The sequence below is a fragment of the Talpa occidentalis genome, unplaced genomic scaffold, assembly GCF_014898055.3.
Source record: "Talpa occidentalis isolate TD23 unplaced genomic scaffold, MPIMG_talOcc4v2.1 talOcc4.7, whole genome shotgun sequence".
Taxonomy (NCBI): Eukaryota; Metazoa; Chordata; class Mammalia; order Eulipotyphla; family Talpidae; genus Talpa; species Talpa occidentalis.
In genome coordinates this window covers 90,676,679-90,703,987 of record NW_023605083.1, presented here as the reverse complement: position 1 = coordinate 90,703,987, position 27,309 = coordinate 90,676,679, and the positions used below count along the sequence as shown (strand labels likewise).

The window sequence follows — 27,309 nt, the reverse complement described above, 5'->3', positions numbered from 1 at the left end:
TTGGCTGGTGCAGCGATGTTTAATGGCAATTCGTAGAAACCAAGCCCATGCACAAGTAGAAAGTGCTCGTGGAGCCGGCAGGAGGTCCCCGCCGCGCCAGGGAACCACAAGCCCGGCCGTGCAGCCCTCCCCAAGGCGCCTTAAATAAATTCTTCACTATACTCTGTATGTTACATTATGTACAAGCCCCCTCCCCCCTGGGGACGGGGGCGGGACTCCGCAACGCGTTCCTATATACACTTCCCCCCTTTGGCCCCAAAGTTGGTGGCCAGAGTCGGGGTGACGGGGTAAGACAGGGCCAGAAAGGGAGGAAACAGACGCAAACATGCGGAGTCAGGGTGGGGGCAGTCAGCCCTGAAACACGAGGGGCGCGCGCAGCGAAGGCAGAGGTGGGGCCGAGGCGGATACATTCAGAGACGCTTCGAACAAATAAATAAGGCAAGTCGGGAAGGGGCTGTGTCAAGTGCAGGCAGGGAGGGCATTGTGGAGAAGGGGCAGGCAGGGCTCCGTAGGTCACAGCTGAAGATGCAGGTATGTGGGGTGTGGGTTCTGGAGCCAGGGACCAAAAAAGAGGAGGTTCGACCAAGAGGAAAGTGGACTGAGGTGGAGTTGAGGATGGGGAGAGGGAGTTCAGCACTTCAGAGGGGGAGGATGGAGTCTTATGAAAGGCTCCAACAAAAGTGATGGGGAAAGCTGCCGACAGGGGGGCTTCCTCCTCCCCCTAAAGTCCTCTCCCAGTTAAGACTGCAAGAAGCGGCCCCCCAGCTGGTGAGCAAGGCGTGGAGAGGTCAGGTGGCCAGTCCAGGTTGGGGAAGCCCTTCCAGCTCCTGGTTTTGCTTCAATTCCCTCATCCTGCAGAGAAACAAGGAAGGAGTCAGAGGAGACCAGGGGGCTGGAGGTTGAGCCTGTGGTGGGAGGTAGGATGGGAAAAGTGGCAGGGCAAAATCCAGCCAGAGAAAAGAGACTACCTGTGTCGACAGCGCCGCAGGAATCTCATAATCTTCCGGGCTGCCTGGTCCTGCTTCTTGGTGAGAAAGGAGCCTCTGGTGGAAGAAAGAAATGATAAGGAAACCTCACGCAATACTCAGGCATCCCATACTGCAGCCCCTTAGGAACCCCTTGCAGGAAGGGCAACTAGGGACAGGAATATGAGCTGGGAGTTGGGGGTCTATGGGCAATGGGCATAAAGGGTTTAGGGGCTGAAGGGCTGGGGTCATACTTGTTTCGGGTAGGCAGGCTGCCAGTGGGCCTATGGGGAGGCCCAGGCCGGCGGCGGTAGGAGCGATAGTGTTGCTGGATGAGCACAGCCGCTCGACGGCTTTGCTGAAATCGCTTCTGTTCATAGTAGCTTCGGAACTTGCTCTGGATCAGGATGGCCGCCTGGGTCATCTTCTTATAGAGCGCAAACTGCAGGGATGGGAAGGGGTTGCAGGGGCTTAAATGGAGGAGCAGAGACCCAAACCCAAGAGTCACCCCCCGGTTTACACAAATCTCTTCTCTAATCCACACGCTCATGGAAAGGCTGATTCATCACAGACAACCTCACACCCAGGTCTCATGCCTAATACCTTAAGCGCAATCCAGGTCAGCTTGTGGAAAGAGAAGGGGAGTTAGGGCTCTGGCAGCATTCTGGGTGCTTTGGGCTGGAATGCGTGTGTGGAGGTGTGTGTGTGTTGGAGTAGCTTTCCAGAGAGAAGGGTCTCACCTGCTTGTACTTTCGGTAACAGCGCTGGATCACAGCTGCTGCTACCTCCTGTTGCTCCTTCAACCTCCGGCCCTGAGGGAAGAAAAGGAAGTCTCAGCACCTCATGACCTACTATTAGACACCTGACCTGTCCTTCTAATTTGCTTGGGGTCCCCTGACCCTTCTTCACGTCCCATTTGAGAGCTGTCTAGATGACTGTTCTCCCCTCTTAAGCTCCTAGTATCCCACAGTCTCCTTGACTCTATCATCCGGAGACCCCCCCTAGTCCTCTGACCTTGTACTTTCGGAAGGCTGTCTGGATGACTCGGGCTGCCTCATACAGTTCCCGCTGCTCGTGATCCGATAGTGTCAGTAGGGCAAAATCACTCTCCATCTTGCCGCTGGCAGACGCAGAGAGAAACTCTGCCCAGGAAGGTGCTGGAGGGATAGCCAGACGACCCCTCTCAAAGGGTAATTCACTGTAGAGGGTAGAGAGAAGGGATGTCATGAGGTATCTGCAGTCCCTCTTCTCAAACCTAAGCATCTCAGTGAAAGGAGACACCCAGCAATAGTCCAGGGTGATTTCAGAGCTCATCAGCCAGTTCCAATTCCCTTCTCACAGGTCCCGGGGCTTCAGCCAGAATGGAGCTTGGCCTATGGGGACGCCTCCTTCCTCCCTCCCTCTTTCTTTGAAGAAGAATCTGGAGTTTTGTCCTGAGCTGGTCACCTGGGAGGGGCTGAGTTGGGGAAATGGTCCACATTCTCCAAGTAGCTGGCCAGCCAGGACATGGTCTCGCTGAGCCCCAGAGCCCCTGTCCGCTCCCGCATGGGGGCTCCAGCCTCAGGCAGTCCTGCAAAGTTCTCTCGTTTAATCCGTTCTGGTGTGGCTTCAATGATCTGCTTGGCCAGTGAGATCATGTCCACCTAGATGAAGGGGAAACTGGATGAATTTTGAGGGGCCCCAACTGTCATATGTTCCTGCCCTGCCAAAACTGTAGTTTCAGTTCACTTCTTGCTATACCACCTGATGATGAGGTCTTGGGGATTGCTGTCCCTGCTAATCCCATCTTTCTTGGCTACTATTCCAGACTCTAAACTCATTTATGTTTTCTGGGCTCACACTTAAGGTTCTGTGTTGAGACGTTCTAGAGAATAAGGTAGGAAGGACATACTCCAAAGGGGTATTCAGGAGCTGAGCAAATGAAGGACTTACTCTCCTAGGGCTGCTGCCCACTGTCCCCCCAGACCTGCTCCAAGCCAGCCGACCAGCACATCCTCCCCACAGACTTGGCCATGCCTACCACCCACTTCCCCACCCCCTCCCTTAGCTCTCCAAGAACCAGCTTAGTGCTTGTGGACCACATGGCACTTATTGTGAGACTCCAGTCTTGCATTTGCTCTAACCTTGAAGCTTGCAGTACTTCCTGCTGGACACATGCTACACAGCCTACTATCCAGGAGTTTGCCAAATTATTTTGTACTTAGAGTACCAACCAATGAGTCCATTCACTCTAAAGCAGGTCTGTCCCCAGGTTATGGCAGAGAAGTATGTTGCCACACTTGAAGATTCACTTGAAGATTCTCCCTTATTCATTCATATATTAATTTTACCATTCATACCTCCATCTTGTCAACCTCTCTGTTTCACATACCTCCCAAATTTCCTCCATCACCCTGGTTCTCCAACTTTGCCTCTCTGTGTATTAACAGGTAACTGCTACAACCCAAATCTAATTGAGATATGCCCCAGAATTGTTAACCTCTGATGCCTTATGACTTATTAAGTCAGAAGCTCTAACAAGAGCTAAACCAGCCAGTTACCTTGTCCCCAAATAGGGTAAAAGGCCCCTGCTTTCCTAACTGAAGGCAGACTGACTCTTTTTCATGGAGTAGTCAGCCTTACCCCTCACCCACTTCTGTACCCTATTCTATTTCTAGCCCGCATAGTTCCATCAACATAAGCAGTACCGGGATCACATCCACACATGGTGGGCTGTCAGCTTCCTCTGGAGCAGCCGCACCATCTGAGGCCAGTGGGAGGGGAGGTGATGAGGATGGGGGCCCTTTGAGGTTGGTGGCTTCATAGTCCATGAGGAGGAAGGTGGCCTCCTGGGCACCAGAGGAGAGCTGGCCTGGGACCACCTCCTCCATAGTAATCTCAGAGACTGGTAACGGAGCAGGGGGAGGACTCCCATCTGGGGCACTAGAATAGGCTGATGTGACGGAGAAAGTGCCATCCGATAGCTCTGAGGGCGAGGAGACACTGCTCAGACCTGTAAGGTGAAGGAAAGGGTGAGGGGAGTAGAAGCGGTCTGCCATCTCTCGAGCTGGCTATCTGCCTTCATACTTGTCCTCCACCTCCTTGTCTGTTCTTGCTATTCTTATCTTCCCATCCCTGCCTCTGCCTCAGTTTCCCTCCTCTCCCTCTCTTGCCCTTTGACTTCCCCCTGGCTAGCTTCCTACCCACATCTCTCTCTGAAAAAGATTAGGTGCACCCCTTACCAGTGTCTGGACTGGATGAGGGTGGTGATAGGGCAAGTGGGAGCTCAGCAGAAGCTTCCTGTCTCTGTAGTTCTTCAAGGCAGCGGGCAAGGCGCACGTGACCCCGGGAATGAGCCACAGAAAGGGGTAGACGGCCCAGAGAATCAGGAATGCTCAATGCCTGTCGGTTCCAACGGAAAAGGAGCACAGCAGCTTCCAGGTGTCCCAGGGCACAAGCCCACATCTGAGGCGATGGAGAGACAGAGGAGGGATGGAGGTGAAGCCTGAGGCCCTTCCTCTGGCGACCAGGTCTGCAGTCTCTAGCCCTCCCCTCTCCTTCCCTGCATCCCTTAAGGGACCTTCCCTAGGAGGCATGGGCCCATTTCCTCTCCCATTGCCCACAGGCACTCAGGAATCCAGTATCCTCACCAGAGGGGTGCATGAGAAATGATCCACATTGAGAGGGTCAACCTCTTGCTCTAAGTCCAAGCTTCCAGTCTCCACACTCCTGGAGGGTTCGGGAGAGGGACAACAGCGCAGTCAGGGGAACAGTGGGCAGAGTAGGGACATCAGAACTGAAGGGGTCTGGGAAGCAAGCTGTCTAGAAGCACTGAGGTCAGTGGGAGGAGGCAGTCGGGTGAATAAACGCAAGGATGCGAAGAAGTCAATGTCCTAAGTCAGGGAATATGGAAATTCCCCCAAATGGAAGTCCTCTTACAGCTCCTCTGTTTTTCCCTTAGTGACCCCGGCTTCCTCTTGGCAGGGCTCCAGGCCCTCCAGTTCCTCCTCCGTCCCCTAGCACATCTGTTCCAGTGGCTGCCCAGCCCCCTCCCTGCCACCCCTGCTCACCGCCACTGGCTCAGGGTCTCGATGAGGCGGGCGTAGCCTTGGGCAGCAGCCAGGTGCAGAAGGCTCATGCCCCGGAAGGGGCTTCCGTGGGCCAGGCGTTCAGGACCCCTCCAGGTGGAGCGTGGGATCATGTTCTCTACCAGAACCACCACCCGTGCCTCGAACCCGGGCCCCTGGCCTTCATCCTGTGGTACATACACATCATGATGCAGAGACATGAGTATCCAGTCCCCTCGCTTGGGGATAGCCTTGGCCACTCCACACTTGTCCTTTCGACTTCTAATTCTGCCTCCTCCCACTTCCCACTCCAGGTTCCCACCTCCCAGACCCTGAAGGCCCCTCAAGTCTCCCAGCTGAGTTGTGTGGCCACCCCCACAGCCAACTTTCTCCAGCCCCTCTAGTAGCCAGACCCCACACACCCTTGCCAGGTTGTGCTTTCCCGTCAGTTCACATCAGTGCCATGTTACAGATGGCCTCTCCCCCTTAGAACCCAGAATCCCCTCCCAGTCTTCTTCCTTCAGAGACTTGGGACCCATGAGGGCTGAGCCCCAACTCTCCCGAGCTCCTCCCCCACTCTCTCCTTCACCTCCACCCTTCTCCAGACCAGAAATAGTCTGAAGCCTGTCATGCCAAGAGGGTGCCCAGAATAGCCACTCTTGCCACAGGGTGGGGGTGGGAACAGGGTGACGTCAGGGAGGAGGACTGGCTGAGGAGGCTAGGGACAGCAGAGTGAGGAGAATCACACAGGAGTCGTTTTCTTTAGGATGACACCCCCACCACCCGCCACCACCACCCGTTCTGCAGTATAGACCTCTCTTCATGGAAGTACCTGAATTGGAGGTGTGTCAGGACCCTGGCAAGGAGCCTGCCCGGCTGCTGCAATCTCTGCCATCCGCTTCTCCATCTGCTCCAGCCGCTCCAGTATGGACATCCGGAACTGGTTGTCTGAGGGGGAATGGACATGGGAGGCTGAATGGGCAGGATCTAAGTAATGTCCTGGACACCAAAACTGGGCCCTCCCTAGGATGTCAGAGGTGATTACACAGACTCATATTCTTTCCCTTCTTCAAAACTACAGCCCTTTCCCACCCACCTTCTAAATACAGCCCACCAGGGCTCAGTCCTTAAACTATGGCTGTTAACAGTAACTACTGACTTAGGACCTGAATCCAGAACCTGAATCCTACTGACTTAGGACCTGTATCAGACATAAACAGGAATTTCCAAATGGCCACCCAGTCCCCAGCTGCCCCAGATCACACATAGACACATACTCTCCTCCCCCTTCTCCTAGGTGAACTGTGCCGTCAGTTCCCCATGTCCCAGATACTACCTTTGTCCCCCATGCTGGGCCTGAAGGACTTCAGGGTCCCTCCTCTCTGTTAACCACTGCCCAAAAGAGCTCAAGGACTGGTTTGAAAGGCACCGCCCCCTCCTCCCGGCCCCCCGCAGCTGTCCACAAAGAGGATGGCAGGGAGGGAAGGTGACAGAGATGGATAGCCATGTTCATTCCTCCTCCTCCTTCCCCCACCCCATGCACAAATACACACGCACAAGTATGCGTGCATGCACGCACAGGCACACACACACACACACCCAAGCTATATCTGTTCCCTTCTAAGATCACACAAGGACAAGGAGGGGTGGCAGAAGGGGATCAGAGGCATGGGAAAACGGGCAGAGAAACAGGGTGGAAGTTGGGGATGTTCTGAGATGCCAGGACAGAGGGGATGAAGGTATAGAGGTGATGGCAGGGGAGGAGGATAGAGAATGATGAGCAGAAATCCAGGTCTTAACAGCAAGGAGAGCAGGAAAGATAAACAAGGTGAAGGAGAGGAGAGAGAGGACAAAAGAAGCTGGAGGACATGCCAAACAAGCAATAAGGGACAGGAAGAAAAGAGCAAGTCAAGACACTCGGCCAAGAAGAAATGGAAAAAAAGGAACAAACCTAAAGGAGAGATGGTAAAGCAAAGATTAGACAGAACAGGAAAATAAGTGAGGAACAGTCGTATAGAGCAGGACAGAGAGAACGCGACTGGGAAACCTGGCAAGCTCCCAAGGTAGGCAGATTCCAAAGACAGGCGACCTAACACACACTCGGGGCTTTGTGAGAGGGACAGCTCCAAGAGTGAGGCACGCCAGGGGTGAGGGCCACTGGGAGAAAAGTAGGGATGAAGGAAGACAGACAAACTGGACTAGGGTGGCAGTAGACCTGAGAGAAACCAATAGATAACAGACTCCCAGGAGTCTGGACATGCAAAAACAAACCTCCAGAAAGAAGCAGGTGCAGTAGAAACAATTCTCAAAGCCACCAAGGGGTAACCAGTGAAAAGGAAAACCCAATTCTAGATTTAAATAAACACACACATACACACATATACACTCTGTGCAAGAAAGTGCAGCACCATATTAAAGGTGGTAGATCTCAATGAGTGGATATTAGAGGCAATTTGCATTTCCTATGTTGTGCTTTTTTTGTGATATAATTAGAGGGGAAAAAATACGAAAACTTAAGTACATGTATAAATATATGTACCCATGCTTATCCATTTTGGTTCTACATCCTCTCCCTGTCCTTGCCTCTTGGCCTCCCTTGCCTAGATTCCATCCTTTGGGATGGCGTGGACAGGGCAAGAGCTGGAACAGAGCAGGCTCCAAGCTTACTATGTGGGAAGAGGTGGTGATGGAAGGTGGATGCTACATTTAGAAATGACTGATGAAGCAGAAATTAAGAAAAGAGTGGTAAAGTGGGGCCAGGCAGTGACCACCTGACTGAGGGCCTGAGAAGCATGTCATGCTCAAAGGCTGTAGGACCCAGAACTGGACGTCAGAGAGCTGATACTCACCGTCCAGTGACAACCAGTCAAGCTGAGTACTAGGCAGTGATAAGAATCGTCGGGCTCGATACTCAAAGAGCACAGAAGCAGAAAGGGGTCCCTCTCGTCCTGCCACCTGCAGAGATACCAGCCCAACTTCATGGGCTGGGGAGGGTAAGATCAATGAGAAGGGTTCCCAGGCTCCTCCTCTGGCCACCTGTGTCAGAGCCACAGATGATCACGTCATATGCTTCCCTGCTGTGGAAGAAGAGGCTCCTGGCTTCAGTGGCCTTGGCACTAAGAAGGGAGTCCATTTATTTGAGAATTTAATATCTACTATGGGCCAGAATGCTAGACTCTGTAGTTAAGTGTGTGGTTATTCAGCACCAAGGCCTGGAAGCTGAGGGTTAAGAGACCTCTACTTACAAATGATTTGATGGTAGTTAAGTCCCTCGATCCCCCAAGATCAGAGTCCAGAGGTCATGACCCTGTTACTAAAATGGGGGAAAGAGAGCTGGCTGCTGACCAACAGAGTCTAGTGAGAGTTGTGTCCAGGATCTCAATGTCTATAGCCTTGAGAAAGAAACCACCAGGTCCTAGTCCCAAGAGGAGCAGTTGAGACTTCTCCCCAAGGCCAGTTTCTCTGATCTCATCCCCTTTCCTTCTATGCATCATTGATCAGGGTGCTTGAGATTGGGGGAGAAAGCACTCACAGACAGGAAAACTGTCACCCTGTATTCTGACACTTTGGTGGTCCTTGGGATCCCACAGTAAGGCAGTACAATGGGCAAGGGTGGTGACAAAAGGGCAGAGATGAGCCTTATCACTGATAACTAGACCAGTGCTGCCCAATAAGACTTTCCTCAGTGATGGAAGTGTTTGGTATCTGCCCTGTTCAATAGGGTAGTACTGTCCATGTGTGGCTACTGAGCATTCAAAATATGGTTAATGGAGCTGAGCAACTGAATTTTATTTTTTTTAAAGGATTTATTTATTTATGCATAGAACTAGGGTGTAGGCCAGACATGCGGGGGCGAGAAGATTCACCAGAGACAGAGTGGGGAGCAGAACAGGTGGAGTTACTGAAATATATAGCTGAGGGGAGCAGCAGGCAAGACAGGGGAAGTCTGCTGCGCCATGTGGTTTAGCTCCCAGGCTGGGGATCTAACTAAGGCTGTAGTGGTGGTAATGCTGAGACTTAACCCCTAGGTCGCCAGGGAGGCCCTGAATTTTAAATTTTATTGAGTTTCAATTAATTTCAACAGGCACTTGTGACTAATGGCCATCATACTGGACAGCACACGTCTAGAAGCCAGTGCTCTTCTGTCCTAAGACAAGATCGGAGGAGACCAACATCTCTCCCTTTTCTTTTTTGAAGAGCTCCCCAGAGACTGACTCTGGGCTTGCCAGAGAGCCTGGACAGACATTAGAGATCCCTTGGGTCAAATGCCTGACCCTTACGGGGGTGGGGGGGTCAAAGAAAGCAAGAAAGAAACAGACTTACCCAAGGTCACTAGACAATTCATGAGTAGATTTCTTAGACTAGGGGTTAAGTCTCAGTGCTACCACTGTGACAGCTGGGTTCGATCCCCAGCCAGGGAGCTGACCCACATGGCACAGCAGACCTCTCCTGTCTCTCCCGCTGCTCCTCTAGCAGTATATTTCAGTAGATCTGCCTGTTATACTCCTCACTCTGTCTCTGGTGAATCCTCTCACCCCACACATCTGGCCTACACCCCAGTTTTTCTACACAAAAATAAATAAAATTTGAAAAAAAAACGTATTTAAAGAAAAAAAAAAAGGAACCCAGACTTTCCGACACCTAGGGCCAGGCTCATCTGTCTGCTGGGGGAACATGGGGCTCTATCTTAACCCTGATGAGATCCTTGTGCTCTTGGGAAAATCCCAACCCATTTGTTCCCAGTGCTTCCTGGGAGTCCTAATGCCCATATATTAGTCCCTTCCCATGCCGTCCCCAATCCCCGTACCCGGACAGTAGCAGCGTAAGACACCAGGCTGGACAAGTGAGGCTGGCACTGCGATGTGATCAAAGACGCAGGAGTAATGCTCCGCGGCCTCCGTCCAAGGACCTGTGATGAGCACCTTGACCCCGCCCTGCCGACAGAAGCCAGAGAGCCATGTGACTGGAGTTCTGTGGGTGTTCACTCACTCAACTCATTCTGACCCTGAAACAGTGTCCACTGGGTGGCAAGTCCTGTGCTAGAGTGTGGGGTCCAGGGATTGGACAGGACCCTGAGGGGTAAGGTCAGCTAATCTGTCCCTCCTCCTCAGCATTCCTGCCCCTACCTAACCTTCCAGAAATGGGCAGCTCACTGCTCCCCCCAACTATTTCACTATTTCATTTGTAGATAGTGGTCACAGGGAAGAGTCCTCTTCTTAGATCCCCTCTGCACCGCCAGTGTAGTTCCACCTTTACTTCTCTAGGGCAGCATAAAGCAGAACTTCTTTTCTGCTGAAGATAGTCTTTCAGCGTCCCAAAGTCTGCAATCACTTTCCAACTGCATTTTCTCTTCTTCAGGCTGGGTCACCTCAGTTCCCTCCCCGTGAAATAGTCACCAAGGGAATGAAGTCCCCTGGGGCACTTGGAGGACTCACACAACCATGACTAACACAAGGAAGGAGGAAGAAGGGAGAATGGGTTAGTTGAGGGGACTGTGGGAATAGGAAATAACCTAGACTCTACATAAAAATAGAGGTTGGGAAGAGAACCAATCAGCTATGAAAAGTGAGGGCAACTTAGTCACAGACCATGAGGTGAGAGGAACAGAAAGAGAAAAGCCTGAGACTCACCTCTGGGTAGGACCACTCTGGGGAGAAGTCTGTGATGGTGCTAAGAGCAGGAGAAAGCTGAGGGGCTGGGGCAGGGATGCTTGGAGCTTCATCACTGATGAGTTCTCCCATAAGGTCTGGGAATGATGAAAGACTGAAGGGCTCCAGTTCGCTGGCCCCACCAGGTCCTCCGAACAAGGCCTCCCCTCTTCCAACCCTGCCTGGTGGCTCCAATGGGGCAGGTGAAGGTGCGGGTGAGGGAGGGGGTGAAGGAACAGGTGGGGCAGGCCCTGGGGCCTTCAGCTCCTCCCCATTGTCATCATCTTGAATGAAGAAACAGTTTCCTCTTCTCCCACCTGCTCCTGACAGTGGAGGGGGACCCCGAGCAGCTACCTGGGGCTCCAAGGCAGCAGCAGGCTCTAGGGCAGGACAGGGGGTATGGGCAGCTTCTGCCTCGGGGAAATCTGGGCTCACCCCTTGCCCCCCACCATATGTCTGGCCCCTCTGGGGGCTGTTGAGAAAACGATCAGGGTCAAAGGCAGGGCTGGGAGGAGCTGGTGGGGCAGAGGGCTCAGAGCCTACTACCACAGCCAAGCTCATGGGAGGTCTTGGATCAGCCTGGGGAGCCAAGTGTCTGGTGGGCGTCAAGCCCCCAGTACGCTGCTCCAGTCCCGTCAGGAGGAGGATAGCGGTGCCTCCTCTTGAGGAACCCCCTCGAGAGCTGGGTGGGCTAGGTCTGATCTCTAGGGGTTCTGCAAAGCCTGAGGAAGAGGAAGAAGAGGAGGAGGAAGATGATGGGGAAGTATGTGCCTTGGTGAGCTCTGCGGGAAGTGGAGCTATCAGTGGAGGTGGCTCCGGGGGGTGGGGATGGGGGATAGAGGTCAGGGTTAAAGCTCGGGGCTCCACTTTAGGAGAGATGATGCGGTGTTTCGTGCTGCTGCATTTGTGAGTAAGGCTCCCAGAACCTGGAGAGGGATGAGGTGGGGAGGAGAAAAGGGTTACGATACATCTTCCTCCAGCCTTCCCTTAGGCATAGGCCTTAGAGTACATTCCCTGGAACGTCCCCAAATATGGAAGATGTAATGCTGATTTTGGCCACTAGGAGGCAGCAGAAATGTTTCTTCTCCTCCCCCCACTTCCTTCCACCCAGCAAATTAAACAGGACTTGGAGCACTGAAGGGGAGGATTAAAGGCATAGGGAAGTAGCTCAGAGGCAATGCAAACAGGCATAGGAAAGGACAAAAGAACAGAACCAAGGGGGTACAGAACCAAGCGAGACTTAATTCCCACTGAAGGGTGTGAGTGGTACTGCTGGGACGGCAAAGAATTATTATGAGTTGAAAGATAAAGAACATGGGGTGCCAGAACTCAAGTAAAAGGAACTGGAGTCAGATGGGAAGGCTCTGTTCACTTGGCCCATCTTTCTGGGATATGCAAAAGACTTGCAAATCAGATGAAAATTCCCAAACAGACAGATATCCCCTTCACTTGAGCAGGAGAGTGAAAAGAACTGCGAAGTCAGGGGTTACTAACCAAGGCCCCCACTGCAGAGACAGGCATGGGTTCGGGGTGCAGGCTTGGTCGGGTGGGTGTCTAGGATCTGCTGCACCAGCTGCTCCACAGAGAACTCCTCTGCCCCATTTCCACAGCTCCACTTGATGCCATGAACTAGAGGAGAATTGGGGGTGAGTGCTGTGGAGGCCCACTAAACAATCCCCAGAGTACCTTGATGGTTCCTCCAAGCATCTGATATGTTCTAAGACTTCTGGCCAGGTGAGCAGAGGCTAGCAGCCTCAAGAGTGCACATGCACGTAGTTCTCAGGAGACCTTGAATTCCTTCTCCATATTCCGACACCTTAGAGTGCACCAGGAAGCCTTACGCCCCTCAAAAAAGCCTGCTCCCAGCTTCAAGGGAAATGGTCACCCCACAGGCTTCTTTGTATAGACACCTGGCCCTTTTGGGAGGTCCTGCTGTGACTCTTCCCTTGGAACACCGTCCCCCAGCCCTGCTGCTTACACATGGGCTTCAGCTGTCCCAGCAGCTCCTCCCGGGACCACTTCAGCCACTCTCGACGGTCGCTGCTGATGGAACAAAAGATGGGGCTGCAGCCCTTTCCACAATCCTCCAGGGCTGGGACGTTCAGGTAGTGCACAAGGACGATGTCAGGGTTCTGAGAGCACAAGGGTACACACACAGAGGGCCGTGGGGTCCTGAGGTCCAAGGGCTCAGCTACCTAATACTTGCTTCCTGGGCATCCCCCAACCTCACCCCGAAGTTCTGCTCTTTCCATGACCACCGCCCTCTTACTTCTCCCCAGAATCCCTTTCCCACTCAGAACCTAGTCATCCTTCCACTTCATTCTTTCAGGCCCCACCTCCCTCAAAGAGTCAGGAAGAGTCTGGCTTCCTGAGCTCTTCTGTCCTTACCTGGAGCAGCCAGTAGCAGCGCCGATGGAATGTGGGGACGATGGAAGAGTGAACGTAGCAGCCATAGAGACACTGCCAGGAGACAGGCTGGGGTGGGGGGAGGGCTAGTCTGCTCCCCAACTCTTCCTCTGTTCAGTCCCTTTGCAGGAATCCCAATCTTTCCACCAGTTCCTCTTCAACCCTCACCCACCCTCATCTATTCCCCACACCTTTCAAATCCTAGTACCCGAGTCATAGGTTAGGGACAGGAGAAGCAAATTGGCTAGGGTCTTACATCAAGGACAGGATTTGAGGTTTGAGGCTACCAAGAAATCAGAGGGCAGTGCAAGAAAGTATCTGGGCTCAGGGCAATGATTTGGGGGAAGAGAGACCTGTGCTCAGAGGTTTAGTACTTGGATCTGAGGGAAATACAAGAGAGGTGAGGGAACTGAGCATGGGTGTCCCCGAGGGGAAGGCATGGCCTAAGGCCTGGACAGTTGGGTCATGGGGGAAATGGGAAGTGGAGAGTGGGCTAAGCCACCAATCAGCTGATCCAAGGTGAGTGAGAAGGGAAGAGTGACTGGGAGGGTGGTAGGCAGATGATGCCACCACGTCCTGGAAGGGCTGGAACCCAGCTAAGCGTGGAGAAGGGTAGGCCAGGGCAGATTAGCTGGTTGCAGCGCTTACCTCCATGCCCTGGACCTTCAGCTTCATGTGATCCTCTCGGGTGGTCTTCCCATCCTTCCGCTTCTTCCAGAGGTAACCATCCTTCCGGTATTTCACCTTCTTGCGGTTGTAGAGGATAATGGAGCCATTCTGAGGCCTGCAGAGGGAAGGGTTGGTCTCGAGTTCTGTTCACAGAACCCGGGACCCCTGCTACTCTCTGCCTTCTCACCTTGTCTTTGGGGCACAGGATAGCCACTCATCGTGCTTCTCAAAGGTGATCAAGTAGGATGCAATCTCCTATAAGAGAGGAGGCACTCAAGTGGGTGTTCCCTTCACACAGTCTCTTCGTGGCCTCTCGGGCATGCCCTCAGCCTCACTCTTTGCTGAGTTGCAGCAAATAGTGAAGGCTGGCCAGGTATCTGCATCCAGTAAGGCCCACTGTCCTCCTAAGAATTCCAGGTTCCATCTTAGATGAAAGTCTAACCTCTCCTCCCCTCCCTCCCAGTCGGGGCCTTTATTTTAGGGCCAAGAGTTCAAGCTCTTCATCATCCATTCTTCATGCTTCATACTGTTTACTCTTGCCCAAATTCCATTTCTGTGCCATTTCCTGACTCAAAAAAAACTTCAGTGTTTGATACTGCCAGGAATTCCAGAGTCCTCAGCCTAACCCCAGTTCTCCCTGAGCTGGGGTCAAATTGTAGTTCCCACTATTTACCCATATTGCACCTATCTTTCCTGCCAGATTAGTCCATTTGAACATGCTCCTGAACATGCCCTGAGCAGTCACCTCCTAAATATTAGTGCCACGTGAACCCAAAGTACCCAGGTGCACATTTCTGAATCTGGCACTCTTGGCCATCCTATAGCCCAGCTCCCTCCCCAGATGTCCATCAAGCCCTGCTAACCACCCTGGCCTTTCTGAGAGGCGCCACAGTACTGACAACAGCACACAGCACACGTACCCTGGTACTGAGGATTCTAATCAAATAAGTCAATACACACAAAGCAGTGTGTGGGGAGTACAGAGGTGGGTAACACAAGGACTCTGCCCTCCAGGAGCCAAAACCAGTTATGGTTAAAAGGAGGGGTTCTGGAGTGAGTGAGATAAACTAGATGAGGTATGTGAGTTTCCTCATCTGCACCACAAAAATAATAACAGTGCCTGCTTAACAGTGTCCTTAAATGACTAAATGAGATAATACAGGGTCTCCCTGGTAACCGAAGGGTAATTCTCAGCTCTATCACTATGGCCTGAGTTCGATCCCCAGCCAGGGAGCTAACCCACATATAGTGAAGCAGATCTCTCCTGTCTCACCTGCTGCTCCCTTTAGCAGTGTATTTCAGTAAATCCTCTCTTTTCTTTTCCCCACTCTGTCTTTTGTGAATCCTCTCACCCCCAGCACTTCTGGTGTATAGCCCAGTTTTTCTACTAAATAAATATTTTTTTTAAATGAGATAATACAGGTCCTAATGCCTGGTTTGTAAGAAATACTTTTGTAGGTGGTAGCTATTATTTTTACCTGGGCGGGAATGCCAAGGAGAAATGAGCTCCTATAAGATGCAGTCTTTAGAACCCTCCTATGATCCCCAAAGAGCTCACAGCAGTACTCTGCAGTACTTGGACGTGTTAACAGACAGGAAGACCCCCATTTGCCCTCCTCCAGCCCACCAGGACTTGTTAGGCCCTAAACCCCAGGCTCCCTAAAAAACCTCATTTGTATTCCACCGTAACCGCTCTGGAGGCAGCAGTGGACAGCGAGGAAGACACTCCAGCAGCTTCTTGGGGAGAAAGATCTTCAGGTGGTGGCTGTTTTCTAGAGGGAATTAGAAGGGAGAGCTTAGTGTGCTGCTCCCAACATCCCTGTGATAACCCTGGGAGAAAGGGCTGAATCCAGACAATTGGGAGAAACTGAAGCAATGATAAGGAGAGCAGGGAATCCAAGAATTACGGGGTCACCACAGCATGGGGAGAAAAGAGGCTATGCCCATACTGGGAACCTAGATTGTGAACTCACCAGCAACCTCGGTGGTGTCCTTGGTATTCATGGTGAGGGCTCCAGGGGGTAAGGTCACCCCCGGCCTGAGGGGCCGGGGGGAGGGGGAGTCTGTGCTGGGAAAGGAGAGAACAAGGTCATAGCAGATATCCCCACACTAGTCCAGCAGGAGGAAGAGATGGGAGAGAGGGTGGAGAACTAGGTGGTAATAACTAGGAAAGATGAGGAAGTGAGCAGAAGGGGCTGGGCTGGACTATGACTGAGAGCAGAGCTAGGGAATGGTGAGGGAGAACCCAGATGTGCCAGGAACCAACATGAATGGGGAGGCACCAGCGAAGAGAGTAATCAGGAAGAGACTGGGTGGGGGGGGGAGGGGCGAAGGTTGGCAGGGCTGTTACTTCAGAAGCCCTACGGTGTGGGCTTTTGGGGAGGTTAAAGTGGGGTCAGGTGCTGGGTGTGGGGTCTCAGGGCTTCTAGACCTTGGAGGATGGTTTGGCAAAAGCCTGCAAGGACCCTGGAGGAAGGGCAAGAGGTCCAAGTCCGGCTGGAGAGCAAGGCCTTAGAAGACACACCCTGAGTTCCTTCTCTGATTTTTCCAAGGGGAAGGGCAGATCTGATAACCGATTCTAACCTACTCCGTCTGCTCCAGTTGGTAAAGGCCTTGTAGAATCTGGGCTAGACACTCAGGACCCAGCTTCGCACCCTCAGGAAAACCCATCCTCCACCCCAGACTGACAGTCCACCCCCTAACCCCCGCCCCACACCTTTTCCCCCAAACCCCTCTGCCACTCCTAGCCTTCGGGCCTATCCTACCCCCTCATCACTCCGGCTCCAGCCCGAGCCCACACCCTCTTGGGGGAACAGATGGAAGGTGGAGGAGGCTCTCAGCTAGGGCTCCGCCAGGAGGCCGGGGATGGAGAGGGGGAGGAGGCCCGTCCGAGCTCGGCTGTGTGCAGTGTAGCCGGGGTTGGGGTTAAGGAATCCGCCCCACAGCGCAGGTGCGCGGTCGGGGCTAGGCAGCCTGCCAGGGTGCGGAGCTGGCCCAGGGGCGGCCCTCCACGGTGAGGCGGTGGTCCCAGGGGAAGGTCCCAGATGGGAGGGTCCTGCCTCCCGTCCGCCCAGAGGGATGTTCTGGAGGAGCTGCGGCGCAGAGACCGTGGGCGGGCAAAGGGCAGTGGGGGTTCCGGGGTACGGGGGTCCCTGGGACAGTCCAGGCACTCCAGGTCCGCTGTCGGGCCCTGCGCCGAGCGGCGCCCCCTGGCGCGGGGGAGGAGGACGGAAGCGGGCAGTGGGGGCGAACAGGGAGGAGGGACGGTGGTCCCCCGCGCGGAGCGCCGCGTCTGGGCCGGGTGGAGTTGCGCCCCCTGGCGCGGGGGCGGAGAGGCAGGTGAGAGGCCCTGGCTCTTACCTCCCGGGGTCCCGCGGGTGACGGCGGCGGCGGCCATTCTACCCCACACCGACCCCCCCTCCAGCGCCGGCTGACAGCAGCGTCCGACGTCACTGCGCACGGGGCGGGGCCTCCCAATTAAGGGGATGAGGGTCCGGACGCGAACTTGGGGTCAGCACACGTGGGTCTCTGGGTGGGGCGCTGGGCGGAGGGACTCGGCTTTCAGGGCCCTGAGTCAGGACAGACTGGCGGGAAGTCCCTGAAGGAGCAGCAGTGCTGCGGGCAGGACTCCGGGGTCCCGGACGCGGAAGCCCGGCTGACAGATGTGACTCCCTGGCCGAGAGAGTGGGGCACCCGCGGCTGTCCAGCGCTGGGAGGCATACTGGACTGGTCGAAGGACCTCTTCCTCCTCGGGCAAGAGGAGGAACTTCGGGAACCCAGCCCGATTTCGTTTTCGTTGGGTCTTAAGGTTGAAAGGAGCGCTCCTTCCCCACGAGCCATTCCATCACCGTTTCACGGAGAGAAGGACAACTCTGGACTCAACTTGCTTGCTCTTTAATAACAGAACAAAAAACAAATGCCAGGCAGTGGCGCCTAAGGAACAGGAGGACTTGGGGAGCTCCTGTGAGAGGGATGGGTTGAGGGGGCTGTTAATGCCTAATTCTGAGAACAGGAGAGGAAGTAGGAGAGGCTATGAAAAGGAAAATGCCTTGATGCCAGAAATGGGGGAGGTTCCAGTGATGAGAACTGGACTTGGGTCCCTGAAGCAGTGCTAGCCTCTTGGTTTCTCCTTACTCCTCAGGCTGCAGTTCCATCCCCCAGGGACTGTGAAGGGGGTTCCTACTGGCTGTGGCAGTGCTGTAGGGAGCCAGGGAGCTCGGTTGCCTGAAGAAACTAGACCCCTCCTGGCCGAGGGGACTCCAGGGAGACCAAAGCAGCTGTAAGAAGAGAGGAATTGAAGAATGAAATAATGGAAAAGTAGGTCTCTAGAGCTTCTAGACCCCAGGCCTATGTACCCCAAAGTCCTTGGCTCTCACCTACTTTGTTTTGTTCCTCTCAAGTTAATTTGGCTCTTGGCTTCCACTATCTCTCCATGCAAGACCAAAAATCCACATCACCCTCTACTACCAACCCACCAAGTTCCTCTCTAAAGGTACCTGGGCCCTGCCAAGAGTGAGAAAACAGTCCTCTTCCCCTGGATAGGTTACCCTCTTCTCTTCCAGGTCAGGGCATTGGGAGGTGGTGGGAACTCCACAGCCATCTTCACCAAGCACGGGATGCCCAGAAGCAGCCCCAGAGCTGCTCCATTGGGTCTTCTTCATTCTGTGGGGACTTTAGGCTTAGGAAAGAGGAACCTGGAGACCAGGCTTCCTGTCTTCTCCATTCTTCATTTTTACCCTGAAATACTTCCAATGATCCAAGGGTATCATCACTTAATTTCTAACTCTCCACTCCCAACTTTCTGCCTCTCCAAACTGAAATATTTTCAATCCAGGGACTCAGAGGTGATCCTGTTAGGGGGAAAAGGATGTCCCAAAGCTAATTCCATATAGGCTTTGTGGACTCCACCCCCACCCCAGGTCAAAGCCAAAGACACTGGGAACTCCAAATCCCATCACCACCAAAGGGAAGGTGGCTGGGACCTGAAGGTGGGGTTAAGCAGCCAGGTGGATATAAAAGGCAGACACGTGGGCTTTGGGGTTCCCCCATTTTTGGCTCTCTGCCAGCTCGCAGCGTCCGGCCAGCTCTGAGAGTGACTTTGGGTTTCCAGGTTGTCGGATCGGGTAGGATGCATTAAAGACTTTATTTCCCTATTTTCTCCCCGAGTTGTACATTTTCCTTATTTCCTTTTCTCTTGTAAATAAACCTTTTATTAACCTTTTGTGTGTGTCTGTAGTAGAGTATTCATAAGTCCCTTTAAAGCGTGCGGGTGAGGACCCACAGCCAGGAACCCGTTTAATATCGGGGTTGCCCTATAACAGCTGCTGAAGGAGATAATTCCTTGCTTTGGGTTGCCGGATTCTATCCAGAGTGATAATGGGCCGGCATTTGTCTCTGATGTTACTCATGCAGTAAGCAGTGCGTTACAGATCAACTGGAAATTGCATGCTGCATGGAGACTGCAGTCTTCTGGACAAACGGAGAAAATGAACCACACCTTAAAGAAAACCTTGGCAAAACTGTGCCAAGAAACACAGCTTCGTTGGGACCAGGTACTATCCCTTGCCCTCCTCCGCATAAGAGTGGCACCTAGAAGTGGGCTACAATTAAGCCCCTTTGAAATTGTGTTCGGAAGACCCTTCCAGGCCTCAGTTCTGAAAGCCAGTCTGGAAATAGCTCAAGATTGCCGGATCACACAATATGTGAAACACATCCAGGAGGTTCTGGCAGTAATTCAAAACTTTACAACCTCGAGAATCTCTATGCCTCCTGATCAACCATTGCATCCCTTCAAACCTGGAGATCAGGTCTTACTGAAGACCTGGCAGAGTTGGGATGCCCAAAACCAGCTGTCAGAAAAATGGACTGGTCCATATGACGTTTTGCTAAGCACACATACTTCTCTGAAACTTGTAGGTATAAAACCCTGGGTACATCATTCCAGAGTTAAGAAAGCGCCAGAAGGAACTGACCCAGAGACGAAGTCCCATTGGTCTTGTGAACCCATTGAAGACTTGAGATATTTGTTTAAGAAACAGAAAAAAACTTGAATGTTACTGACTTCTTTTCCAGTTATTGTTGCAGGATACCCAAGAACTCGTTTTTTTTTTTTCTGAAGAAACCCTGGCGCCCCATGTTGGGCGCCAAGCTGTTATAGGCAACCCCGATATTAAACGGGTTCCTGGCTGTGGGTCCTCACCCGCACGCTTTAAAGGGACTTATGAATACTCTACTACAGACACACACAAAAGGTTAATAAAAGATTTACAAGAGAAAAGGAAATAAGGAAAATGTACAACTCGGGGAGAAAATAGGGAAATAAAGTCTTTAATGCGTCCTACCCGATCCGCCGACCTGGAAACCCAAAGTCACTCTCAGAGCTGGCCGGACGCTGCGAGCTGGCAGAGAGTCAAAAATGGGGGAACCCCAAAGCCCACGTGTCTGCCTTTTATATCCACCTGGCTGCTTAACCCCACCTTCAGGTCCCAGCCACCTTCCCTTTGGTGGTGATGGGATTTGGAGTTCCCAGTGTCTTTGGCTTTGACCTGGGGTGGGGGTGGAGTCCACAAAGCCTATATGGAATTAGCTTTGGGACATCCTTTTCCCCCTAACAATCCCACTATCCCAGTGCTATGGAGTACTTTCCTGTCCCCAAATGCTTTCCTGCAGTTTCCACTCCTTCCAGCTCATGTGATTGTCCTCCATTCCTCCATTCCCCCCTCCTGAAAATTCTCTTCAGTAGCATTAAGTCCTTGGTTCAAACAACCTCCAACTTCCTCAAAGCTCTCCACCGTGTCCTTGGTTCAAACCACCCTGCCCCCAAACCCCCACTTGGCTCCCAAAGCCCAGCCCTTGTGTCTCCTTACTCATTGATGATTCTCTGCCGCCTCCTTAGATCCTCTAGATGATAAGTGACAGCCCTTACCCGGGCTGGGATCCCCTCAGGTCCCTGATGCAAATGTGTCCTCCTTCTCTTTCTTCTGCAAAGCATCTCAGGGGGTGGGAGCCCCTCTGGGCGGTACAGGCCAGACTGGGAGCAACCAGTGGCTCTCTGTTCCAGGGAATGCAGAAAAGGAGCTAACAGGCAAAACTGGATCTTTCAGGGAGCTTGGACTAAAATACAAAGTCAGGGGTCTTGGGAAGACCAGATCATAAAAATATAATTGTGATCTGGAAAACATGATGAATGATTAATAGGAAAGAGGGTTTGGTCAGTGCACTGGATGGGGAATAACAGAGGAATGTGATAATAAGGAGCTAGAGAGAGAATGACTGTGGGTACAGTTTTAACAGAGAAGTGCTAAAGGGAAGAAAATTTGCCATACCAGCTGGGATGGGATGTATTGTTCCTCCATCCAAGTGGGGCTGTGAAGCACAAAAAGGGGGCTAAATGCATCCATATTGTTTCTTTTTAAAGACTTTTCCCAACCACCTATCTATCGGATGTTAGGAACTCTACCGTCAGTCAGCGGGGACAATTATCTCCAGACTAAAGGTTATTGTTATAAGGCTTTGTGGAAATTGAAAACTGTAGAGCTTCACCATCCCACTCCAGTTAGTCCCCATTTTTTCCAGTTCTACCCACCTGGGCCTTTGACTAAGTTTCTCCCAGAAGAAGTCCCCATAACGCTGGGGAGTCAGTCTGAGGCTCTGGGAAGGCAAGTTGAGGGGTGGAGATCTCCTGACCACCTTTGAACACCTGAGGTGACAAGACAGGTTCAGGTCTGGCTCTCCCCTTACAGCAGCTACATGCCCCAGGGATACAGGGGTTTTATCTTTCCATGGGACCACACAGTTGCTGAGGATCCCTCAGGCTGCATGATCTCTTACCCATTTTAGCTAAGGAAGGAAGATGGTGAGGCCTCTGATTTGAGAGGAGATTGGAGCTGGGTTGAGGGTGGAGTCTGACAATTGCCTAAGCCTTAGATTTCACTGAATCTCAAGTTTCTATGAATAGAAAAATTCATATTTAGCAAGCAGAGCTATTGTAGAGGAAGGCCTTGGCTACTCAGGTGATGAGACAGCCAGGGTTTCTTTTAGTTAATGCTAAGATCCAGGACAGCAACATTTCTCTCTATCCCTGTCTTTATTCCCTATGTCAGAAGGACTAGTATTGTTAGGGAGAAATGATGTCCTGAGTTAATCTCATACAGGCTTTGTGGACTCCACTCTCAGTCCAGACTAAAGCCATCAAGACATTGGGAAAGACAAATCCCATTACCACCAAAGGGAAGGTGGCTGGGACCTGAGGGTGGAGTTGGGTATAAAAACCAAACACGTGGGCCTTGGGGTGGCTCGCTGTTGCTCACCTCCTGGCTTCACGGCTCCTGGCTTGCGGCCAGTTCTCAGAGCGCCATTTCTGATCAGCGGATCGGGTAGGACTCATTTAAAACTTTGTCTCCCACTTTTCTCCCTGAGCTGTACATTTGCTCATTTCCCCTTCCCTTGTAAATAAACCTTTTATTAACCTTTTGCGTGTGCCTGCAGTAAAGCATTGATAAGTCCTTTTAAGTGCGCGGGTGAGGACTCACAGTCAGGCACCCCATTTTGTATCGGGGTTACTCTACAACAGTATCTTAGAGGTAGGGAGAGCAGAGCTGTTTGAGAAGAGTACTTATCACTTCTAAGCTCCAAGATTGAGAGAGGACTTCCTTCTGATCTCTGGAGGGAGAGTGTCCTAGGGCTTAGGCCTGGACTCTATGTTCTCCATTTCTCCTTAGGTGATCTCATCCAGACCTTCACTTTATTTTTTTTAAGATTTATTATTTTTTTAAAAAGATTTATTTATTTATGCATACCAAAACTGGGGTACAGGCCAGAGGTACAGGAGTGAGAGGATTCACCAGAGACAGAGTGGGGAACAGAACAGGCAGATTGACCGAAATAAACTGCTGAGGGGAGCAGCAGGTGAGACAGGGAGGTCTGCTGCACCATGTGGGTAGTTCCCTGGCTGGGGATCCAACTCATGCTGCAGTGGCTGCGGATAGCTTCACAGTGATGAGACTTAACCCCTTGTGCCACCAGGGAGGCTCCCCAGTTCCAGGCTACCTTCAGAGGAACACCACCATCTTGCACAAGTAGCTTTCAGTCTGGACTATTGGACATTGTGGACACTATTGGGATAGGACATCAAACCACTTGTGGCCCTGATCTCCCTTTTTAAATAAACCCTATGGTGGTTGCAACTTGAGACTGAGCCATGCCTTGCAATTGTGAGAGCATGGGTGAAGAGCCCACAAATGTGAAATCCCCCACCTTGGCACACTTTCAATACTGATGGAGGACAGGAATAGAAAAAAACTGAAAGAGAGGTGCCACAAGACCAGAAACCTGGCTCACACAAGGAGGTGGGGGTAGAAGAGATAAGCATAGCCATTGATACAGCTAAGGAAACTAAGCTCCTTAGGTGCCAATGCCTAGATTACAAAGCATAACATTCAAGCAGGTATCAGAGCACACATCCAAGGGTAAAGATATGGAGATTGAGCCCATTGTAGACTCTCCCATCCCTTTCAGATATCCAAAATCAGTAACCAACTGATGGCTCACAGATGAGCCCCTCCCTACTAAACGAAGATAATAAAACCTAATGCTGCCCCCACAAAGAGGCTGCTCTTTCTGCCTGCTTGCGCCTATGCAAGTTTCTTTTATTCCTCTGTCCCTTTCCCTTTTAAACGTGCTCTTTAAATATAATTAATATTGTTATTTTTGGAGACTGGGTTTGCAGTGCGGGGTCCTTGGGTTCACTCTGGGAAAGGTTTCACAAGAGCTCCTGTTTCAGCGACATGCAAGTGAGTTTCCCAGGAGAGTTTCTCCACAAGACAGAGACGCTAGTTATATTTAAAGAACAGGTTTATTAGGGAAAGGGACAGAAGAATAAAGGACACTTGTATAGACACCAGCAGGCATGAAGAGCTGCCCGGAAAGGGGGACAGGTTTGCTGAGAGGCCTGCATGGTTGCAGGCGGGCGGCCTTGAGGAGAGCGGCTTCTGCTGAGGGAGGTCAGTGAAGAGAAGTCCTGATATGGTACAGGTGACGGGCAGGCAGGAAGCTGCTGCCCTGCAGAGGGAGAGAGTTTGTGAAAAGAAGCACCTGCATAGGCACAGGTGGCAGAGGGATTGCTGCCCAGAGCCTGTGCAGAGACTGCACTGATATAGTCTTCTTCTGTTTGGGAGGGGCTCACTCCTTGTGTGCCTCCGGGTTAGTTGCTGATTTTGGATAACTATGTAGAATCTGAAAGAGACCGGAGATTCCACATGGGCTCAATCTCCATATCTTTACCTTTGGATGTGTGCTCAGATACCTGCTTGAATGTTATGCTTTGTAATCTAGGCTTTGGTGCCTAAGGATCTTGGTGTCCATAGCTGTGTCAATGGCTATGCTAATCCCTTCTACCCCCACCTGCTTGTGTGTGCCAGGTTTCTGGTCTTGTGGCACCTCCTTTTCAGTTTTTTCTATTCTGGTCCACCATCAACTAATGTGTCTGTCTCATGGAGAAACTCGCCTGGGAGACTCACCGCGTGCCACTGAAAGGGGAGCTCTGGTGAAACCTTTACCAGAGTAAACCCAAGGACACCGCACTCCAAACCCACTGACTTCAAAAACATGACAACAATACCACCAATGTGTTGAAGACTCCCAAGTCATATTTCTAGTCCTTGCTTCTCCTGGGGCTTCAGACTCATAGGTTCAACTGCTCTCTCAATATCTCCTTTCCAGCATTTCCCATCTCATTGAAAAGTACCTTAAATGCCCAGTTATAGACCAAAAATTTGGTATGGCTAACTTTCCTTCACTTCCCATAGCCAATCTCTCAGCAAGTGCAGTCTACATCTAAAATATATGCAAATTCAGGGCCTCCCTGGTGGCACAGGGGTTAAAGTCTCAGTGCTATCAAGCTAACACCAGCCACTGCAGCAAGAGTTAGATCCCCGGCCCGGGAGCCAACCCACATAGAGCCTAGCACAGTGCCCAAACTGTGTAGTTGAAGATAGTTCAAATACTATTTACTGAATAAATTAATGAATCATCAATTTTCTGACACTAGACACTCTCCTGTCTCACCCACTGTGCCCCTCAGCAGTGTATTTCAGTAGATCCACCTGTTCTGCTCCCCATTCTGTCTCTGGTGAATCCTCACTCTTCCCATCCCCCTGCCCCCCTCGGCCTGCACCCCTGCTCTTGTATGCACAAATAAATACATCTTTTAAAAAAAAGAGTAGTAAGGGGCTGGAAATATAAAAGGAAAAATTATCCATGTAATGTTGAAGCTGACTGAAAAGGGTACATCAGATTCAATATACTATTTTCCTTATATATGTATTTTTATGAAATTTTCCATAATAAAAAAGTTGAAGAGATAATAAAAAGAAAAAAAGAAAAAAAAAACTTGAAGAAAAAAAGTGATTTGTGGGCCTCCCTGGCAGCGCAGCGGGTTGAGCTCAGCACTGTGAAGCTGTCTGCAGCCTTTGCAGCACCGGTTCGATTCCCCACTGGCCAGGGAGATTCCCACATGCCATGGTACACTTCTCCTGTCTCGTCTGCTGCTCCTCTCAGCAGTGTATTTTGGTCAACAATCTGTTCTGCTCCCCACACTGTCTCTGGTGAATCCTCTCACCCTTCCACGTCTCTGGCCTGTACCCCAGCTCTTGTATAAAAATAAATAAATCTTTAAAAAAAAAGTGATTTGTCATTCTCTCACTTAAAACCTTCCACTGATTTCTGCTGCCCTCTGAATAAAATTCAAACTTTTTTCAGTGGCCCATTGGCTCCTATATGATCTGTTCTCTCCCCAAGTCATTGACTTTGCCCTCCACTTTTCCCTTGATTACGAAGTTTCTGTTACACTGGCCTCCTTCCTTATCCTAGAACATACCAAGCTTGTTTCCTTACTGGGGCTTTTTAACCAACTATTCCTTCTTCTCTTCCCTGGTTCTTATCAAACTGACATCTTCTCATTTTTCAGATATCAATTCACTCTCCCAGAATAGTCTTCATTAATCACTCTATTTAGCCTTGTGTTTCTAAGACATCCTGTTTTCATTGTTACATTCCCATTTTATTTTTTCACGATACTTATCACTAGCTGAAATTCTGCTTACTGGTTTACAAATTCTGTTTACTCCCTCTAGAATATAAGCTCTATGAACAAGACTCTATCTTTCTAATTGCTAAATCCTGAGTGCCTAGCACAGTGCCCAAACTATGTAGTTGAAAATAGTTCAAATACTATTTACTGAATAAATTAATGAATCATCAATTTTTTGACACTAGACATTGTTCCTTATTCCCTACTCCTCTCCAGGAAGAACCCAGGCATGCAATCCTCCCTCCATCGCACCCCCATCCTCCCCACCAGGTGGAGAGGACTCACTTTGCAAAGGGAATGAGATTGTTGTCATCTTCCTGCACCTGCATAACTGCACTGGGCTGAGTAGCTGGACTGAGTCTCCTCATACGTGCTGGGAGGAAAGTGGAAAATGAATTATTTACTCATGTAATGGCTGACTGGATGAGATTGGTAATAGATCTAGATAGAGATTGGAAAAGGGGACGTGTGAGAACTTAAAAAGGAAAGAGAGCTTCAAAGTTATTTTTAATGCTGGTTATTTCTATTAGGTGAACACACAGGTTGGAGATGTCAAGCACAGGAAATGTGAATGTGGCAAAAGGAGAAAATAAAGTTTCTGAAGCCAAATGTATGGAGTAACTGAATTTTGAGATGGTAGTTAAGTGAGAGATGATGATATGAAAAAGTCACAGGTGGAGACTACATGGGGCAGAGGAATTTGAGGAATTTGGGGTAGCTGGTATAAAATTGGTGGTTGGGGCATTTTGAAAGTGGCATAATTGAGGATTGGTAATAATTCAGGTATGAATGGTTAGTGAAAGTTAAGTGTGGACAGAATGGTCAACTGGTGACAGGAGGAGGAGGTAGGTAGGAATGTTTATAGGAAAAGAAGGTGAGCAGAGAGGTAAGTTACACAGAGAAGTAGGGACATCCTAACATGATCTGAGAGCCAGTTGGGGTGCTCAGAAAAGTCAGATAAGAATACAAGATAAGTTAGTTGGGGGCCCGTAGGCAGCATAAAGGACAGAAAAGACCAATTGGGCAATGTTAGAGGTAAACAAGTATTTATCCAAGGGCAACTAAGGATGGGCTGAGAAAGCAGTTAGATGAGATAAAAAGAAAAATGGAGCGAGGAGTTATGTAGGGTTGAAGTGGCAAATAGGATGGTTAATGCTGGGATGAAAAAGCAGAGGGTGTCTAAGTGGGACATCCAGGGCCAGAAGGGTTAAATTGAACTCAGGTGGGCAGTTGGGAGCAGAGGGACATTTGGATCTCAGGTAGTTGGGTCTACCTGAGGGTAACGTAAGGGGTAAGATGGGGCTAAAGGAAGCTATAGGGGGTAATGAACAATTGACTGGGGGAAGCAAAGGTATTGAAGAGCAACCGCAACCGCAACCGCGCATCACAGGGCAGATGAGGGAGGGTGTGTGTGTGTGTCAGGCTGGGGCTGAAGAGTTTGGCCTGAGTCTAGGGGTAGCGGTGGTGGTGGTGGTGGTGGTGGTGGT

At 51.1% G+C, this 27,309-nt stretch overlaps 2 protein-coding genes across 12 annotated transcripts in view; both read right to left on the bottom strand.

Annotated features, from left to right (window-relative positions):
- Positions 1 to 5: 5 nt before the first annotated feature.
- Positions 6 to 17,138, bottom strand: CAMTA2 (calmodulin binding transcription activator 2). 8 transcript variants are annotated; one of them, XM_054689874.1, is made up of 22 exons: positions 17,095 to 17,138; positions 15,708 to 15,802; positions 15,403 to 15,506; positions 13,922 to 13,989; positions 13,714 to 13,849; positions 13,048 to 13,119; positions 12,638 to 12,791; positions 12,154 to 12,288; positions 10,642 to 11,585; positions 9,819 to 9,945; positions 7,861 to 7,995; positions 5,844 to 5,959; positions 5,015 to 5,199; positions 4,595 to 4,673; positions 4,187 to 4,409; positions 3,653 to 3,957; positions 2,412 to 2,608; positions 1,980 to 2,163; positions 1,706 to 1,777; positions 1,220 to 1,407; positions 969 to 1,043; positions 6 to 852 (listed from the first exon to the last, which is right to left on the bottom strand). In XM_054689874.1, exons 2-22 carry the CDS (start codon positions 15,736 to 15,738, stop codon positions 789 to 791), a joined length of 3,594 nt encoding a protein of 1,197 aa, XP_054545849.1. In that variant the 5' UTR covers positions 15,739 to 15,802; positions 17,095 to 17,138; the 3' UTR covers positions 6 to 788. The 8 variants fall into 8 exon arrangements, with proteins under 8 accessions (XP_054545849.1, XP_037351022.1, XP_037351021.1 ...); XM_037495124.2 differs by having other exon boundaries at positions 742 to 852; positions 13,048 to 13,134; XM_037495125.1 differs by lacking the exon at positions 17,095 to 17,138 and having other exon boundaries at positions 15,708 to 15,841.
- Positions 17,139 to 17,613: 475 nt separating this feature from the next.
- The window catches only part of INCA1 (inhibitor of CDK, cyclin A1 interacting protein 1), a 10,764-nt gene continuing 1,068 nt past the window's right edge, over positions 17,614 to 27,309 (bottom strand). For 3 of the 4 annotated variants that reach the window (XM_037491718.1, XM_037491717.1, XM_037491715.2), the window contains exons 2-7: positions 26,108 to 26,195; positions 21,320 to 21,433; positions 21,060 to 21,099; positions 20,601 to 20,785; positions 18,231 to 18,396; positions 17,614 to 18,011 (exon numbers count right to left, since the gene is read on the bottom strand). In XM_037491718.1, coding sequence (XP_037347615.1) covers positions 17,865 to 18,011; positions 18,231 to 18,396; positions 20,601 to 20,785; positions 21,060 to 21,099; positions 21,320 to 21,433; positions 26,108 to 26,190 — 735 coding nt within the window. In that variant the 5' untranslated portion in view covers positions 26,191 to 26,195 and the 3' untranslated portion in view covers positions 17,614 to 17,864. The remainder of the gene's footprint in view (positions 18,012 to 18,230; positions 18,397 to 20,600; positions 20,786 to 21,059; positions 21,100 to 21,319; positions 21,434 to 26,107; positions 26,196 to 27,309) is intronic. The other variant, XM_037491719.2, reaches the window with a different exon arrangement.

Coding starts and splice junctions, on each gene's coding strand:
- CAMTA2 (XM_037495124.2), bottom strand. CDS start 15,738: ATGAATACCAAGGACACCACCGAGGTTGCTG. Junction 13,850..13,921: donor TCCTGTGCCCCAAAGACAAG/GTGAGAAGGCAG, acceptor TTCCCTCTGCAG/GCCTCAGAATGGCTCCATTA. Junction 5,200..5,843: donor CTGACACACCTCCAATTCAG/GTACTTCCATGA, acceptor TATGTACCACAG/GATGAAGGCCAGGGGCCCGG.